Here is an 18,943-nt window from a genome sequence, read left to right on the forward strand (position 1 = left end):
ATATATAACGTTATTTTTTGTAGTTTGGACTTTTTATCTCACATTTTCATCTCATATATCACAACTTCATGGTTAAATATTTGCAAGAAAAACATTAAAAAAAAATAATACGGCTAACTAATACAATAAAACACAATGAAAACATGATAACATCATTAAAAAAAAACATGATTTAAAAAAATGTGAAAACAACAACAACAACAAAAAAAATCAGTTTTAGCAAATAAACTCTTCATATAGACATTTCAGATGTGAACTCTGGAAAATAAATAGTTAATGTAACATTAATTTTTTACCAATCCGATGCTCTGTGGTATAGGCACATGATAAACAAAACTTCTTCCATTTTAACTTTGATGCTACAATATAGCATGTCTCACCATGTAAGCAGCTTCTCACTGAGACTCTCTGTTATCATGAACCATGTAGAGCAAGAGTCTTACAGCTTACAAGCATCATGCTGAGGGGCCCCAGTGTGTTTAAAAAAATACCTGCCAGGCATACTGAGTATGCGTTCTCAAGCAAGACCCACTGCTAGGGTCTATCAACACAGACTTGAGCTAATGCTTGACATACAGTATATAGAAGAGGCGCCTTTACCATTGATATGATATCATACTGTAGTTACCCTAGGATCAAAGAAATCAAAGTTTTATGGTAATTTTTCCAAATCTGATGCTATATTATAAAATATTACATTAATATAAAAAATATTTTTTTGAAAGTACAGACATATTTTTTAGCAAATACACACTTTTTTTTTTCTGTCCTTTATGCATTGGCATATTCTATTCATATTTTGAGAGAAAAAAAACATGGCCACAGTACATACATTGTTTCGTGACGTGTATAAAAAATGAACCAATGGCTTGGCAGAACTACACGAGTCTATGGTGACAAAGAATGGGCACGGCATCTGGGTATATAAGCGGGCATCCGCCACAGGATTCTCAGGTTACTTCGACTGAAGCAAACCTATTCGCTTTACTGATGCTAGAAGCTGAGCAGTCTTCAGCGATAGTGACTGAATGTTGGTAGACTGTAGTGGCTCAAAAGCACAGTGGGAAGTTCCCATAAAGGTATGGTTAGGGGAAGAGGCGGATTCAACCTCCTGATGCTGTTTCTGCCCACCGATTGGCCCGCAGCTGCTACCAACAGTTGAGTCAGGAGAACCTTGTGATTTTGTTCACTGATTCACCTGATAACCTGTGGGATTAGGGCAATCGGGGGAATTGCATAAAGAAGGAGTTTGGGCCAATAGTGGGCCAACACGTACTTGGTCTTTGAGTAAAAAATTAGGCAGTGAGAGCTGTTTCCTGAGGCGAAGAGGTCTACCTCTGCCTTGCTGAAGATCTCTCAGATCCTCTGAATCCTCTGCGGATGGGGCGTCCATTCCTCTGAGGGGTCATTTTTCATTGATAACATGTCTGCTTATTGATTACATTTGTTCCTTATATGCGCCGCTTTCAACAAGCGCAGGTTGAGTTGAGCCCATTCCAGGAGGTGCTGTACCAGAATGAAAAGATGTTTCAAGGAGAGGCCTCCTTGGTGATTTATGTAGGACACCACTGACATGTGGTGTCCTTTTAGGACACATTTCCAGGCAGTTTACGTGGAAGCTTTTCTCTGTCTTCGACCAGTGGCCAAAAGTCGGTTTGCCTTCGCACAGTGCTCCCCAACCTGTGCTGGAGGAATCTGTCATGACAACTGTCCTTCTGCAAACCAATTGCATGGTAACACCCTGTTCCATCCAGCGAGAGCTCTTACAGGGGACCAGGGCTGTTATACGATTTCTGTGCCTCCGTGAAGCGCTCTGTGAATCCTTCGACTGCCGGTCCGAAGAGATCCTTGGGAGACATTGGGAGACATTGGAGCATTAAGGAAGAGGATTTTAGGCTGGCCATCAATCTACCAATCGCCTGAGCTTTGTTGTTTGTGGTGCACAGAACCAAGTCAGTTTGCGCTCCTCAGCTCCCGGAGGATCGCGGGGTATAGGCCAGATTCATTTGAGGATGTGAGGATCTTGTCCTGAAAGACCAGGAGGACCACCATTAAATGAAGCGCCGAAGCCACTTGTCTAGCTGAAATGTAGGTGCATCCAGTGAGATCTGAAGTGGTCCACAGCTTGGATGGGTGAGTGGCATTTGTTCTCCAGCCAATAGCCATGGGCAGGCAGAGATGCACGGCCATAGACTCATCCAAGTGAGGCAGCTTATCGTACCTCTTCTCTTCAGTGTCGTCAATAGAAGTGAGGGCCGATGAAACATGGAGGTGGGCGGAGTAGGGAGCGTGCCACGATCTGGTGAGTTCGTCATGGATCTTCTGGAAGAATGGAGGGAAACGCTGACTAGGGGCCTGGCGGCACCCCAGCAGGTTCCATTCATCCAGATGACTGCAAGAGGGCTCCTCTGGGAGAGACCACCCCAACCTAGCTCTTTGAACCCGCTTTTGAGACGATACAGTTAAGTTCATCATCCATCCTGTCTTAAACGGCGATGGGCAAGGACAATGGCAAGGGGGTAGGGTCGGTCATCGAGCCCAACAGCTACGCCGCATCCAAGGCTGTTAATGACAAGCTTTTATCAAGCAACTTTTGCTCACTTCCCCTAAATGAGACCAGGTCGTTCGCACACTGGCAGAGGGATGCTGATCAGACCCTCTCTGGGGGGAGGGCAAGGCACATGGGATCTGAGCCGATGTGAGCTCACTCACAGCCAGACACTCGAGTCCTCTCCCCCGAAAACAGGAGGGTGCGAGGAGTGGAGTCGCTCTCTGAAAAGAAAGTGATCTGTGAGCGAAGAGAGGTGGGACTGAAGTTCTCACAGTGAGAACATTCAGTTCCCGAAAGCACAGCTTCCATGTAGGATCTCCCCAAGCAGGAAACTCAATCATTGTGGCCGTCATCGGAGTGCAGGGTATACTCAGTAATGACCCGCCATTTGCAACAATGCCAGTTTGATCTTTTAGTAAGCTCTTTTAGAATTGCCAGATGGCGGCAGGGGAAAAGGACCAGACCTGCTGCGTCCCTGAAGCAGCGGGAAAGCAGGTCAGCCATGTTGAGAGGTCCCAATTCCAGCTGCAAAGGTGTGTCAATGGCGAGCAGGCTTCGAATCAGCATTGAGCATAGTTGTCGCTAAAGGAGAAGAAATCTGAGAATCCTGTGGGGAACGCCCACTTATATAGCCAAATGCCTTGCCCATTCTGACCGGCTTTGGGGGCTTTGTCACCATAGGCTCGTGCAGCTCCACTGCCAAGCCATTGGTTTGATTTTTATTTGCAGTTTCACTGCATGATTGAAAAAAGGCTTCAGTTCAGGTGAAAAAAAGCTTTTTCCCATAGCGTCTTAGCAGACGCAGTACAAGTGTAGTATCGAAGGGGACCAGGTTAATGCTAACTTACCATATAGCCTACAAAAATATGTATTCACTGCAGTGCTCTATAATAAACATGTTTATCAGATTCATGGGGTTATTAAAACTGTCCTACTGCTAAAAGGTATTTATTTTTCTCCTCTTTGGATTTTCAAGAGAGAAAATCCCTTAAAAAATACTGAAAGAAAAATATACACCTTGATTTTGTTTTGAGTTAATGAGATTTAGAAGGATCCTGAGTCGTACCTGTGCATTCAGGGTTGGAGCATTCTCTGCTCTCCGCCCAGTGTCCTCTGCACTCAGATCCCCCATGAGCAGCCGCTGAGCACTGCCTCTTTCGCTGTTGTGTTCCGTTGGCACAGGTCACCGAGCAATCACTCCATGCACTCCACTCCTGCCACTGCCCATCCACTGACAATTTTGAGAAAAGTAAGTAAGCTGGGTTTGGAAAATTTAGGTTTAGCATCTTCTGATTAAGTTGACTTTACCTGCCATATTGTGCAAATATAAGGTGAAGTGTGTAATTACTGTGCCACTAGTGGTACCAAATTGAACTGCAACCGTTTGTCTGGTCCTACTTAGAATAACACCTACTCACATAACAGAGCATGTTGCTTGCAACAGGTCATGGGTTTGATTCCCAGAGAATGCATTAAGTAATAAAATGCATACCTTTTTAGTGCAAAAGGGTGTGGGTAAAAGCTTTTCACATATGCATAAATGTAAATGTTTAGAAACATTAGTGGTGTTTTAATATTTCATTTGCAGAAGAACAATTACTTTTCTATGCAATGGTGCGTGTGATTTTGGACATAAGTAAACTAGCACCCACTTAGAACACCTTAACAACCTCATTGCAACATGCTAACAATAAAAAAATAACACCTAATCAATCACATAGCAATGCTCAGGAAACTACCCACAACAATCTTGCACCAGGTTGGTACCTTCAGCCCCTGCAAGAACCCTTCATATTTTTTTCTATAGATATGTAATAATCAAGTTTTATCTGTAATTCTGTTTGGAACAGAAATTACACATTTCACCCTTCAGGTTAACTTTCTCATATATGGAACATTTCCTTCTTTGTAATTTCTGCTAGCATTGAAAAATCCACAATGATTTGAATATGAGTGCTTCAATTAGAATACAATCAGGATTAGGACAGATATGATATATGAAACAGAGAGAGAGAGAAAGAGAAAGAGAAAAAAAGATATACATTTGGAATTACGACTACTGCCATTAGCCCCAAGGAAAGAGGTAATAATACTGCCTAAGTGAGGCTCACTAACTAGCCGGTGAATATATTGGGCTAGTGGTTCGTTCCACTTACAATCCAGAAGAAATCTGTTGAAAACAGTGGAGGCTTTTTATCACACCTGAGCTCTGAGGTCAACTTTAAAAGCCTCAGACCAAAATATGCACGCCAGAATCTGGCAACAGCACAAGCTCTGGGTGAGTTCGTGCTAAAAAACACAACACAGAGGTGTTAAGTGGGGCTAATTGCATCTTTTTTTGCCGAATGGGATAAGACTTTTAAAGCATGAGACCAACAATAACCAAGATTAGACAGTCTGTTACAGTACTTACCCATCTATAGTTTATAGTAACTCTAAGTGGCTATCATTCACAGGCAATTGTGCTTATGCAATTTTTAGTTTAGCTCTATAATAGGTTGAGTTTGAAACTGTGTTTCTCTCAGCCTTGTGGGTTTTATTGCACGCCACACATGGCTGCTTTCAACATGCCAAGAAGCCTTGTGAACACATCCATTCCCTCTCTGTCCCACGTAATAAACTATTCCGTAATTGATCATGTAATGTTCCACCGCTGGCAGCTGCTGCTTACTCCCCAGAGCTACCTCCATGTGATATGAGCTTTGATTCTTTATAGATGGGATCAAACATTGAGGGGCTTCCATGTCAGGCTTAATTTCACCAAATCATTCTCGGAGGATGGTGGCTCATAACCACATCCAAATTAGTGGAGTGGTCTTCAATTTACAACAAAATTGATTACAGTTAGAGAATGGCTAGAAAAGCAAAAGGCTCAGGGGAACATGGAGGCATCAGATTCGGAAAAAAGAGAGAATGACTCAGTAGAGACGAGAGACGAGATGAGAAAAGAACAGAGGACAAAAGGAAAGACAAGAAGAGAAAAGCACAGGAATAGCAGATGGGATAAGACAAGAAGAATGGAAAATAATAGAAGAAAACAATACAGAATTGAACAGTAGGTTAGAGACAAGAGGAGAAAAGGAAACAAGAGAACAGATAAGGTGAAGCAAGATGAGACAGGATGAGGCGAGATGAGAATGAGGATGGGAGAAAGCATTGCATCTGAAGCACACAGACCTGGGCAGAGGGCAATGTTGCAGAGTTTGCTCTGGGTCTCGGGTCCCTCACACGCTCTTCCTCCGTGCTGGGGTGGAGCGCACGCCCTAGTGCGGGTGCGATGACCCCGCCCACAGGTGAAAGAGCAGAGGCTCCATGGAGACCACTCTTCCCACACACCGTGCACTGCCAAAAGAGGATAAGAGTTAAGACACATACACACTGCTCATGGCATGCACACACCCCCACACGCATCCTCATTCAAATGCAGCAGTGAAACACCTCCAGCATTGACTCAGTGAGCCTGTTTATCAACAGCTGTTACACAGCCGCAATGAATCCAAACAACTGTATCATTTCCCCTTTTCTTTACAATTTACCTTTACCAATCCCATACCACTCCACCCCCATCCCTAGCACCACGGCTGATGACATTCTTTTGTTTTAGTGTGATGAAAAACGTGCCGTGAGGGCTGCCGCAGCCGCGCTGAATTCGTCTCAGCTCTCTTAGCTTACTTATCAAAGTCCCAGGTGTGTGTTCTGCACGCACACTTACTGGGGCTAAATCCAGTCATCAGTGTCAAGACTGCTGGGCACCGTTTCCCCTCCAAACATCAAATCCCCCTCTCTAATGCTCTTACTGTATAATGAAAACTCCAATCCCACTCAAAGAGCATTAATTAAAAACCAACTCTCGTTAAAGCACTCATGGAAAGCCAGACTTTACAAAAACCAGCTCAATGACAGCCATTAACAGGAAGCTTTTTTATTTACTTTTGGACTCTCATCTATAAAGATAAAAGGCGATGTCACCAAACAAATGCCATTCTTTTGACTTGTAATTAAAAGTATACAGATGGACTAGTGGTTTGTAAACCAAAAATTGGTTTTAATGGAATAGCAAAATAAAGGATTTTTTTTTTTTTTTTTTAAAAGTCTACAAAGTCTGTACATCCAGTTTTACAGTACTTTTGTGCTAATGTATTTGAAGTTAGCTACAATACCAAAGAAATTAATACTTATATTCAGCAAAGATGCTTAATATTTTTGATTTCAAATTTGATTATCATAAGATGTCACTTGAGAACCAAATCAGAATCCTATAATGATTTCTGAAGGATCATGTGACACTAAAGACTGGAGTAATGGCTGCTGGAAATTCGGCTTAACCATAAGAAAAATGTATTACATGCTAATATATAAATAATAGAAAACAATGATTTTTAATTGTAATAATATTGTACAATAATTCTGATTTTACTGTATTTTCTATCTATTATTGACTGGTAGTATAAGATACAACATAGTCAGCCATCATAGTCAAATTTTTTGACGTCCCCTCATCAATGAAAACCAAGGAAAAAACTATCCAAGACAACCAATTATCCTATTTATTTTACTCTATCAAAATTATTTCCTTTGAGGACATTGCTGCTAATTTTATGGACTGTGTTTGATAAATACTTTGAAAAAAAAAAAACTGATTTGTTCTCAAAAGATGTCTAGAGGGGAATGTGGATTCACTGGGATGAGTTGCATTTTTATTTTGAATTTCTCTATATATGCAGCTGGCTACATGAACTAATCTATAAAACACATACCCTAGTGTGAAAGCCTTGTGTACTAGTACATAACCTATTCCCCTAATGCTTTTATTTTGCTGCAAATCACAGTAAAATGATGTAAATAAGTTTAACTTTTGAGGTTGCCCTCAAAAGAAAAGCAATGTTGTGCTCAATTAGGCTGCTGTCCAAGCTAGACCAGAAGGGGAATAAATAGTTTTATTTGATCATTCAAGAGACATGGTGGTCTTATTTCCAAACCCTTAAACTCTGGTCTAGCCTTATGTCATTTATATGTGCCTCCAAGCCATTTCCAACAACCAAACTGGATATATATATAAACAGTATATGTCTAAATATATATGTCTTTGACCATGATATATGTCTATATCGTGGTCAAAGATTGCTGTTTATCAACTAAATTATTAAAACTACCTATGGTTTCACTATGAATAATCATTTATTTATTTTATTTGCTGTGTAAACCACATTGATTTAGCCATATAAAAAGTCTTAAAGAGCTGAATTGCCACTTTTAGAGCTAATGGTGTAAACAAAACAAGTCTCTTTTCATGCCCTTTTACTTCAATGCTTGTGAGGTAACGTCTAAACAGCATTAATTTACCAATACCAATAGTCCTAAAAGAGCTGAACTGCATTTTCAAAGCTCATGATGGGGGGACAACAAGCCTCTTTTCACGCCCTTTACTCGAAATAAAAATCCAGTTAGCCCGTGACAGCAAGTTCAATGGTGCTAAAGTATCGTTGAACTCAACTCCATTAAGATGGCACCTCAGAAAATGATTAATTAAAGGTCGATACCTCCAGTAATTAAAGATTTTAAAAAGAGAAGGTAATCCAGGTCGCTTTTCTGGCCACAAGGGGATATATTAGTCTTTTTCACCTTTCTTCTACATTTTACATCTGCATGCACCAATAAACACTCTCTCGCTTCGTATTAGAGCAAGGTTTGTGTTGGAATTATATAAAAAGCTCCGCTAAGTCACACATTGTGAAGAGGGACATGAAAAGAGTGGCAAAAGAAAGAGAAAATTGATGAAGCAACATAAACCAAACAAATGACAAGATGAATGACTAAATACACAAGTGGAAAAATCAGAGCAGACACAGATAAATAATAATTCTGAAAATTATAATAATACATTGCACATAAAAAATCTAACATGAAGCAATAACAGCAAACAAGTGGAAAACGACAGCAAATTTCTGCCCTGAATGATGAAAGATACAGATTCTGAAGGACAGTCCAGTGTCTGTGACTAACACTACCTGGGCAGGGGGCAGTGTTATTGCACACCCTGGATTCTCTTAAAGGGCCGCTGCAGTGTGATCCGTATGGTGAGACACATGTTCTTGTTCGCACCTGCGACCCTTGACCGCATGTAACTGAGCAAGAGCTCCACTGGGACCACTCCTCAGCACCAGGGTCACCTGTAGGAGAAGGGTGACACCAGTTAAAAGCAGTAACATGGTCATGTGACACCCCGAGGGGGTGGAGCCAGTAGGAGCAGGAAGGGCCTCACTAAGTTACATACTAAGAAGCCAGAGTAAATCTTAAAGGCTCCAAGAGCAATTGGGATGAGCTCAAAAGGAGCATCAGGCCTTATTTGATATGATCCTGCCTGAATGACTTTCAATGTCCAAGAGCAGAGACACCCAGTCCTTCTCATAGAGATCTACTTTTCTGCAGAGTTCAACTCAAACACACATATTCATTTAAATCCTTGATTAGCTTAGTTTAGATGTGTTTGGTTTTCCAAGACTGGAAAAATGCCAACATCCTTTCTACTAAGTTTAATTTAATCAGAAATGGTCTGGTCTTAAAGGAACCGTTCACTCAAAAATGAGTCTTCATTTACCCACAGTCATGTCATTTACTTCTATTTGAAATAATTTTTCAGCCGCTTTTGTCCATTAAATGAAATTTAGTGCATTTCAGAATAACACTTGACATTACTGATTTGCACTGTATGGACAAAATATACATAAATAATGGGCATGTTTCAAAATATCTTCTTTTTTGTTCCACAGAAAAAGGTCATTCCGGTCTGTAATGACATGAGTGTAATAACTGATGAGTTATTAATTTTTGAGTGAACTGTACCTACTTATTTCTTACTATCCTCTGTGTGCAGTTGCTTAAAGAAATAAACATTTTTTCCTGACAGAGCATTACAAAAGTTTAGTTTATAAATATAATTTATAACTTATAATGACATTTAAAACTGAATAACTTGTGATTCCATTTCAGCTGAGAAAAAAGCATTAAATATTCATTAGGTTATTTCTAAGCCCACTTGAATTTGATCTAAATCATTATATATGACATTATGGTGCGGTTTCACACCAGTTTACTTAGGAAGTACCTTCATACGGACATGTTGTCTGTTAAATCATTGACTGACTGGGAAGCAAAATCTGCCTTTGGTTTCAGACACAGTTAAACTCTGCAGGAAGGAAGATTTCTAGAGGCACAAATGTGCAAACTTGTCCTGGTGGATGGCCCATACATAATAACGGCATTAAACATAATACAATCTACAAATATATTGAAAGATTTAGATCAAAACCTGATTGGCATTTATACATTGATACATCTATGCATATTCAAAACAGGATCATATCCATTTGAATATGTGGCTACAAAATACATATCATAATTGAAGCTTTTATTATATTAGCATCCTAAAAGTACTAAGGTTTAAATTCATATTTATATTTTAAAATCATACATGCAACCAATTAGATGAAATAAACTGAAAGGAAAAAGGCAAACAAACTAATAGATGAAATATATAAAATATGGTAAACTATGCAGAATGCATGCAACATGGCTTCTAAAAGTTAGAGAATGATCTTTGATGGGAGTTAGTTTTCTACTAACTAAAGCTGCACAGAAGAACAGACCTCTGGCCCGCTGTCTAGACTGCGCTTCACTCTTTTAGATCTCAGATCTTCTGGATTTATGCTAAAGCTTCTTGACTCTTTGAAGCGAAATCAATTAGAATTGAAGATTGTAGAGAAAAAAGGGGATGGTTTGCATGTCCCCCAGCATATTCAGCAGATCACTGCAATTTTCGGCAGAGCTAGTCACATTTGAGAATCACTTGATGTAAGAACTTTTTTTTTGTAAAATCCAAACAATCAAAGCTGTTAGAAATACCCGTTGATTATGGTTCTGAGCTGGAAAGATTATGATTTACCAACTGTAATGTCAATTCAATCATTGGCATTGTTTGCTGGCATTAGAATACAGGATTACTGAATAAAGTTCATATAATTGTTGGTTTGAAAGCATAGGCTGCTTTCTGGCAAACACATTTTTGAGATTAGCTTTGTGTTTTATATCTGTTCACTAAATTTTACACTCTGGATCGCCTGTAATTCCCAATGAGCAATTGCATGGCCAGACCAAGCACTAATAAAAGACATTTGATTTCCAGAGAATTTGACATGTACGAAAACTGTCTCCCTAAAAGCACTTTACCAATATCCACAATATAACAATCCAATTGCCATGTGATGCTGAATAAAGGGATAGTATGAGAAGGAATATATTTAACTTAAACATTTAATAATTGATATCATTAAGTTTTATTCATTTTTATTATTTTTAAGTCAAATCTTGTTAAAACAGTTCAGTTAAAGCCTTATGAGCATTAAATAATGTAGGCTTGTATGCTCAAAATGTATGCACATTTTTGTTTGCTTGTACACTGAAGACTGGTTTGTTTGTTCTAACATCTTGAGAAACTACTGGCAATGACCTTGGGTACATATGGACAATTTCCTCTGCCATTCTCAGAGATTAGATTAGATCGAAAGGTGGATCAACTCTGGATGAAGTGGTACAACAAATCAGACAATCTGAAATGAGAAACTAAATGCAGGATGAATGACATTCTGTACCGATTTTCATTTATAAATGGAAATAAATAAACACATAAATGACTGATTGGAATGGAAACAAGGTTGTTAAGGTTTAGTATGTACAATGATTTGCAACTTAAATGATATTAAGTGCTACACAAATGTCACAAATATACAAAAGGTGCAAAACTTAAAACAAAATAAGATGGCTGCTTAACGTCCCTCCCCATAATAGCTACAGATCATCTAGAGTACATGCAGGAAACAAATGAAATCAAAAAAGAAAAACAGGGAAATTAAAGCAAAGGAAAATAAAAGGAAAAAATCTTAGTTTCTACAGGCCTTGTTTTTTTTTTGGCACTTTAAAAGGTAATATATAAGGGTTATTTCACCTCTAAACAGCTGGATAACCACAAATGTTTAGTGTTAAATGTTTACCATTTAATTGTCACTTAATTAATCTCTGTTTTAACAAGTCTGGCCTATATTTATTGCTTTTAGTGGTTTAAAAAAAGCCTTCAAATCCATCAAAACAAATAGAAACCAGAAGTCCAATTGAGCATGGTATCAATTTGGAGAAATGGCCAATTTTGTCATTTTTTCCTCTGTATTTACTAAGTGGAAGAGGGACAAAAAAATAAATATGGTAAATAAACATTGCCACTTAAAGGTGCAGTACAGAAGATAGCATGCAAGTGACTTAAGATGAAAATTAAGTTTAGTTTACATTGGAAAAGAAAGAAGCATAACTATTGTATTACCAGTTTGTGCCATAAATTTAGCAGATTCATCTCGCTCCTGTAGGCCCTTTGTGTCATGTACTGATCTTGGCCGCTGACTTTTTACTGTATGTTCTCCGATCATTCCATATTCTAGGGACAGAATAGAGGTTCATGAAAACTAGACTTTGATACAAAATCTTCAGAAAGAGAGAGAGAAAAGGGAAAAAGAGCTTAGCACAGGTGGCTCGCAGTACATGGTTTTAAGACAAAATAAAAGGATATCACACATGGACAACTTTACTTTACTTGTCACTCTTGTACTTTAGCTTTAGCCTTTCTAGGAAAGCAAACAACAGTGCACAGAACGGTTTATCAGTGGTGAGCTGGGAGTATTAATTGAGCTTAGAAGCACAGCTATGACACATAGAAACACATGCAAAATCAACTTACATTAGCTTTTTAACAAGACGTTGAATTAACCTCCACCCCTCCCCTCCCAAAAAAAAAGAAAGAAAGGATAAAAAAAGAGAAAAGAAAATGTGAAAGCCGTTGGAAAGCCACAGAGGAAGGAAGGGGGGTGTGGCGAGGGAAGGGGTGTCATGGACATGCTAGATTGATCCACAGTGCCTGTAACAGATCCAGGCTTTTGGAATAATTAGTTAGTTAAGACCCAGAATTAGTAAAGGAATTATGTGCTGTTATATCTATCAGAATATCAAAAGATGAATTATCTCGCAATTGTATGCTAAGCTGTGTATCACTCATTTTGGATTAATTACACTCTTTTCAGCACAACAATATGGCTAATTTCTCTTTGTTCTTATCAGAATCAATTAATTCATTTGAACTGTTTTGTCAGAAAACAAACAAATGTCCCCATCCGAAAAGCCTCACTGGGAGCGTAACCGTTACCCTTTTAGAATCTCCCTTCTATTTTTACTTGTCTCGATCCATGTATAAAACATTTCTTTTTATCTTTAGGGGGTTGCAGTCTTGTTTTCAGTGCATGCTTTATAGATGGAGTTGAAACAGATCAAAAGCAGTAAGACACAGCCATGCTTCCATTGCTAATTGGGAATTACTTCACTGATGTGAGAGGTAAAAGAAGGCACGATGTCCTTTACCTCAAGTTTAACACCCTAAAAACAGAAACCTTGATGTTACAACAGCGAGAAGTAAAGGTTTGAGGTGAAAGGCTGTGTTTAAAAGCTACACTGAGTATAATGCAGAAGACTTCAGGCCTCCAAGAGCCATTCGGTCATTCACATGTTTATGGCTCTGTCCTTGACCCAGGTGGGCCCAGAGCATTTCCCCACTCCCTTTCTGCTTTCTCCAGTACAACTTAAAATAAATAAATAAATAAATAAAAAATGAAAACAAATTCAAAGCACTGCCTCGCCCATGCCCACAGAACAGAACATACTGTATAAATTATAGCAATGTCACTCTGCAACATAAGTCACAAAAACATTAGTGTGGGTGCAAGGGGCTGTCCTCAAGCAACACATTTTTATTTCCCTGACACAATGCCACACTGGAACTGCATTTGAAGATGTTACAAGTGGGAATGTGTGTATGGGTTATAAATAAGGTATGTTCTACATTTTGCTGCTTTAGAGAAATATGCAGAGATCCAAAAGAGTTAACAAACCAATGTTGGTGGATTTTGAGCTCATTGGCCAGAAGTGACCGTTTAAGTTAATAAACCTTAAAAATAAGGTTTAATTGACATTAATTGATGGACTGGATGTTTTAATCAGCTGTAAGTACTTATTCTGACAACACCATTCACTGCAGAAGATCCGTTTTGATGAAGAAACAAACTCATCTTAGATATGTTTTAGCAAGTTTTCAGCAAATGTCTTTTGTGGGGTGGGCTCTTCCTTTACTATCTCACCTAAGTAGTATCTCACCTAAGATAATGAACATGCTATCATAATTTAATCATGTTGTTCCAAACCCACAACTTTTTCTTCTTCCGTGGAACAGAAAAAGTTACAATTTGAAGAATGCCGGCATTGTAGCATGTGCTGTCTAGCTCTAAAATGGAATAAATGCATCATAAAAGTAGTCCATACATCTCCTGTGCTATATATTCCAGGTCTTCTGAAGTTTTCGATAGCTTTGTGTGAAGAAATGACTTATATTTGAGTAATTTCTAACTGAAAATCATAACCTATGCTAGCTCTCAAATGAAATATGACACCTTCAGACACAGGGACAAGAAATTTAGATGTCACTGGGAGCAGCAAGGGGAGCTCATGAGTAAAAGAGAAGATAATTTCTTAAACGGAACTTTAATATGAGAACAACGCGACAGTTTCTCAGTTAATATTTTGTCTAGTAGAAATTAGTCAATAGACAAAAACATAAGCATACAAATGAATCGATTAAAAATACACCATACCATAAGTGCAATACAATGTTACTAAATGTTTCGACCAGATTCATAGTTAGACACTGACGAATTAAGAGATTTGAGGAATACTTTTTGATTTCTTCAGGTGGCTGCAGACAAAAATTGTCTACATATTTCACAGCAGACATAACTATAATTTAAAAAATATAAAAGACAATTGAAAATAGCTCTTTAGGGAATAGCTCATGTAAAAAAAATCTGTCATTATTCTCTCACCCTCATCTCATTTGAAACCAGTATGTCTTTCGTTCTTCTGTGGAACATAAAATGAAAATCAATGGTTTCCAATACTATTATGGACCATTCAAAATATCGTCTTTTGCATTTCACAAAAGAATGTAACACAGGTTTGGAACAACATGAGTGTGGTTAAATCATGATTTTTCGAGAGAACTGTCCCTTTAACACCAGGCTTGTACCTCGGATAACTGAAGCTGTAATCTTCATTTTCTCAGCTGAAAATACCAGTGGTCATCAGTATATATTGTGGGATTGCTGGTGCTCTCATTATGTCAGCTAATTAGTTCATTAACTTCCACTGCTCTCCAGCTAGAGTAGTATCGACACAGCACAAACCAGAAAAAAAAAAAAAAGACAGGCTAGTTTATTCTGGTCTTTCCAGCAAGGGATGACAAAATATATTTTGTCAGAGAAAGAGAGGGGGAGAAAATAAAGTTATACAAGTAAAAATAAGTAAACATAATTTAAAAAGGGATTCAATAGTGTAGATTCATGGTATTTTGCTTTCCATCAGCAAACAGTTATAAGTCAGTGAAATGTCAAGTAAAAGATGCTAATAGTCATTCATATATAACAAATATAACTTATGTGGATCATTAGCATTATTTTAACTGAGCTTGTTAGTTAATGTTAACACTTTTCTGCAAAATTTTAAATCACATGCACAAATAAATAAAGGCCTACATTAATCATTAGGAGTGAGAACTATGTTGCTTCAGTTTTCACAGATTACAAGATTTACAATAGACTTTTCTAGACCAGCTTAAGGGTCATGTGCCTTCATGCATTGTCTGTGAGTACTAACAAACATTTAAAGATCAGAAAGGTTCAAAATACGCAGGGGTTCAACAGGGCCGGGGACATCCATGGCTCAGGATGGTAACTCATTAGTGAACATTGGACACAGTTGGAACAGCAGCTACGCTAAGCTCCAGTCTGGATCCAAAACACCTGAGAAGAGGTTATGCCAACCCCTCAGAGGACCTCAGATGATGCTAACCCTGAAACAACATACAGAACCAACAAATATTGCTATGAGTGCATCATATAATGATTGCTGTTAATAAATGTTCTTCGTCTGGTTGACTACGTCTTGTATTATTTTTTTCAGAAAATTCCTGTCATATGCACATAAACTGTCAGTCACCACTGATAAGCTACTTCTAATATTGTAGAAACTTAATTGTCTGTTAAGTTGCTTTGGAATGATTTGCATCGTAAAAAGCGCTATACAAATAAACTTGAATTGAATTGAATTGAGTTTTTGGAACTGTTGACAAAATATATCTGCACGTGTTTTTAAGTCTTGCCAGTTTAAGCATTCATGGTTTTTAAACCATTCAAGTGCAATAAGCAGCAAAAGAGTACGCATTTCAGAACTCACGCACTTTCTGAGAGACGGTTTACTGTAAGCATGCACCCAAAACGCGCACACATAAAGCTGCTTCTCAGACAGCGCGCAAGTACAGAATTGAGTTCTTTTTCACAAGCTTATTGTGTAAATGTTCTGACACATATAAATGTGTCTCGGAGAGTATTCACATAAAAACAGTGAGTTATAGCTTCAAAGAACGTAAACAACTGAAAAATGTAAATACATGTGTAACAGTGCATTAGAGCCGTGCATATACACATTAATCATACTGTCCTCAACAGTATATTAGATCCTGTTTCATTTTTAATGTTAATTAAACAACAAAAGACAGACAATCACTCACTCCTCTTTACTGACATTTGCAACTTTAATTGGAAGGTTTCATATGTATTTGTTTACAGCGAAGACATTTGATTACTTTATTCAAATTCTGTAGTATTTATGTGTCTGAATATTTCCACTTGACCTATCTGAAAACTTAACTTAAGGCACTGATTTTACTGTCATCAGATGTAGCTTTGTACACTGTCAGTATCTAGAATGATTTTGAGCATTTTAGTGTTCATAGCAGAGGGCTCCCTTAACTTGATATGTTTTATAGTTTGTCATTTGATATAACATTTTGTAGGCTTTGCATACACATGTGTATCCCTTGAAAGCCTGAAATCACAGACCACCCCCCACCACCACCACCACCACACACACACACACACACACACACAAAACAAGTTCCAATTTAACCCCTGGTAATATGTGTCCATTTGGAAATCAAGTTGGAACTGATCTGCAACCTTTTTTTACAGTAAGCACAGCTGAGGTCAGGGGTTGAAATAACGGATCTCAAACCACAAACATTACCTTAACAAAGAGCTCATCAAACACATCCCCAACATCACTGAACAAGAGGTGCTGCTGAAAGCTGTAATCAAGGCAGCTGTGAGGTTTAAAGTGTGAAGAATGATGTGAAGAATACGGAGCTCTTTAGTCAGTGTGACCACACATGAGACCTTTGCTCTGAGAGAGTCCATCTCTCAGAGCGCTAGAAAGAAACAGAACTGTTCACTACAAATAAGGGTGTTTCAAATATTCTGGCATGTTTGGCTCGAATAGCTCCTATATCAAATGAAAACCCGCCTTCTGAAATACAAATTGTGCTGTGATTGGTTAGCTGTGCCAGTGCATGGTGTGATTTGCAGAACTCTGCGCTAGGTCGGGAAATATCTTGCCCCATACCATAGTCGCCTGCCAGCTTCAGTGTAAATATTGCTTCAATAGCAAATCAATTTAAGTTCAACCAGATCTCATCCAATTCGTCTGTATTTGCTATGTCACAAATCCCGAAAAATATGCATGATAGTCCAAACGAGTCGTCTGTTGTAGTTTTTAAAAAATGATTTCTGTTAAATAAAATAACTCCTTGTTAGGTGGATTTTGAACTTTGTAACTTTGCAGATATTTTTTATGCTCAAACAGCAACATTACAGCCTAACTAAAGTTGAAAAAGTGAAAAAGCATTAAAGAACCCCTTTAATTGAGGAAACAAATATTATGTCTTATCGCAAAACGAACATAAATCAAACACAACAGAACTATAGGCCTATAATGTTTTTTTGTGAGCAAATTTAAACTTTAGAAATAACACTTTAATAAATTTAAAACACTACACCACATAGGACAAACAGACATGCCAGGTACTTACTGACCTGATGCAGACACATACTGTATAGCTGAAGCTGACTGACATTGTCTTAGTCTGGAGAGAGATAACATAATGTAAAGTAACGTGAAAATAAGTGGGGGAGACACAAAACTGCTCAAATGGCTCTCAATTAGAGTGTGCTGCAGTTCTACTTTTGACCACAGATTTACATTGTAAAATCAGTGGGGCGCTGTTGAGTTCGGGAGGACACCGGCCTGACCACCATCTAGTATCATCTTATGTACCTGCTGAAGCTTTAAATAAATTTTTATATATCCTGTGGACTTTATCACGTTATGAAATACGAAAACTATTTGTTGCAGAATGCTGAACACATTTACAGTTTATTGTTTATTCAGTTTATATATAGTGATCTTTGTTTTAGGATCTGTCCCACCTGCCCTTACAGACGAGCTGCGCCTGGGTGTCATACAGTAGAAGTATTTTGACATCCTTGACCTCCCACAAAGTCTTATTTTTATTATTATTATTAAATGGCCAAATCCTTTTTTTTTCTTGTTTGTTGTTGTTTTTTACACTTTTTGAATGATTTGTCAAAATCACAGCTTCACTACAAATAAAAAAAAAATCTGTTCACAAGTGATATTTACTTCCTTTGTTGTTTTCACACCTCACATTTCACATATTTCATCTCAAGATGTTCTTTACTGACACTGCTGTCTCCTTGGTAACAAAGTATAACTTTTGAAAAGACTAACTTAAAAAAAAAATGGTACATCATTGTTGAAATGTGAAAGGACGGGCATATTTGGATAAATACTGCAAGCATTTTCACAACAGTGTTTGTTTGCTTGTTTTAGTTTTGCTTCTGTAGATTATTCTTATAAATCATAATTTTAAGTCTTTAATAATTATTATTTTTTTAGGCATAAATGCAACTTTATATTTAAATTATTATTATTATTTTTTTTTTTTTACGAAATATTACAAATCTGTGCACTGGTTTATGTGGTTTATGAGGACACAAACTTGTATAATGACATGGGTATGACATAGGTATTACAATGTGAAGGTCATTTATGAGGGCATTTTTATTATTATTATTTTAAAATCTAAAAATGCAGAAAATGTTTCTCTAAGAAGTAGGTAAAATACAGTAAGTACAGTATAAAAACCATTACGCCTATGGAAAGTCTTCGTAAAGCAAAACTTTAATGTGACCTTCATATAAATCTAATAGTTATAATAAAATCAACACCGTGAGATATAAAAATATCCAGTAGTTGAAGAAACATACAGTCATTACACCCGTAGCAGAGTAATTATTTACATGGCTCTTTATTTATTTTTATGCTGGTTTGGTGTTA

General features: G+C 37.8%; 1 protein-coding gene across 5 annotated transcripts in view; it reads right to left on the bottom strand.

The window, feature by feature from the left end:
• LOC128025992 (adhesion G protein-coupled receptor B3-like) overlaps positions 1-18,943 on the bottom strand; it is a 147,789-nt gene that overhangs the window by 72,076 nt on the left and 56,770 nt on the right. For 3 of the 5 annotated variants that reach the window (XM_052612648.1, XM_052612647.1, XM_052612646.1), the window contains exons 3-6: positions 11,922-12,032; positions 8,560-8,721; positions 5,729-5,893; positions 3,618-3,782 (exon numbers count right to left, since the gene is read on the bottom strand). In XM_052612648.1, the coding sequence (XP_052468608.1) occupies positions 3,618-3,782; positions 5,729-5,893; positions 8,560-8,721; positions 11,922-12,032 (603 nt within the window). The remainder of the gene's footprint in view (positions 1-3,617; positions 3,783-5,728; positions 5,894-8,559; positions 8,722-11,921; positions 12,033-18,943) is intronic. The other 2 variants (XM_052612649.1, XM_052612650.1) reach the window with 2 other exon arrangements.

This window comes from Carassius gibelio, chromosome A13 (assembly GCF_023724105.1).
Source record: "Carassius gibelio isolate Cgi1373 ecotype wild population from Czech Republic chromosome A13, carGib1.2-hapl.c, whole genome shotgun sequence".
Lineage (NCBI taxonomy): Eukaryota > Metazoa > Chordata > Actinopteri > Cypriniformes > Cyprinidae > Carassius > Carassius gibelio.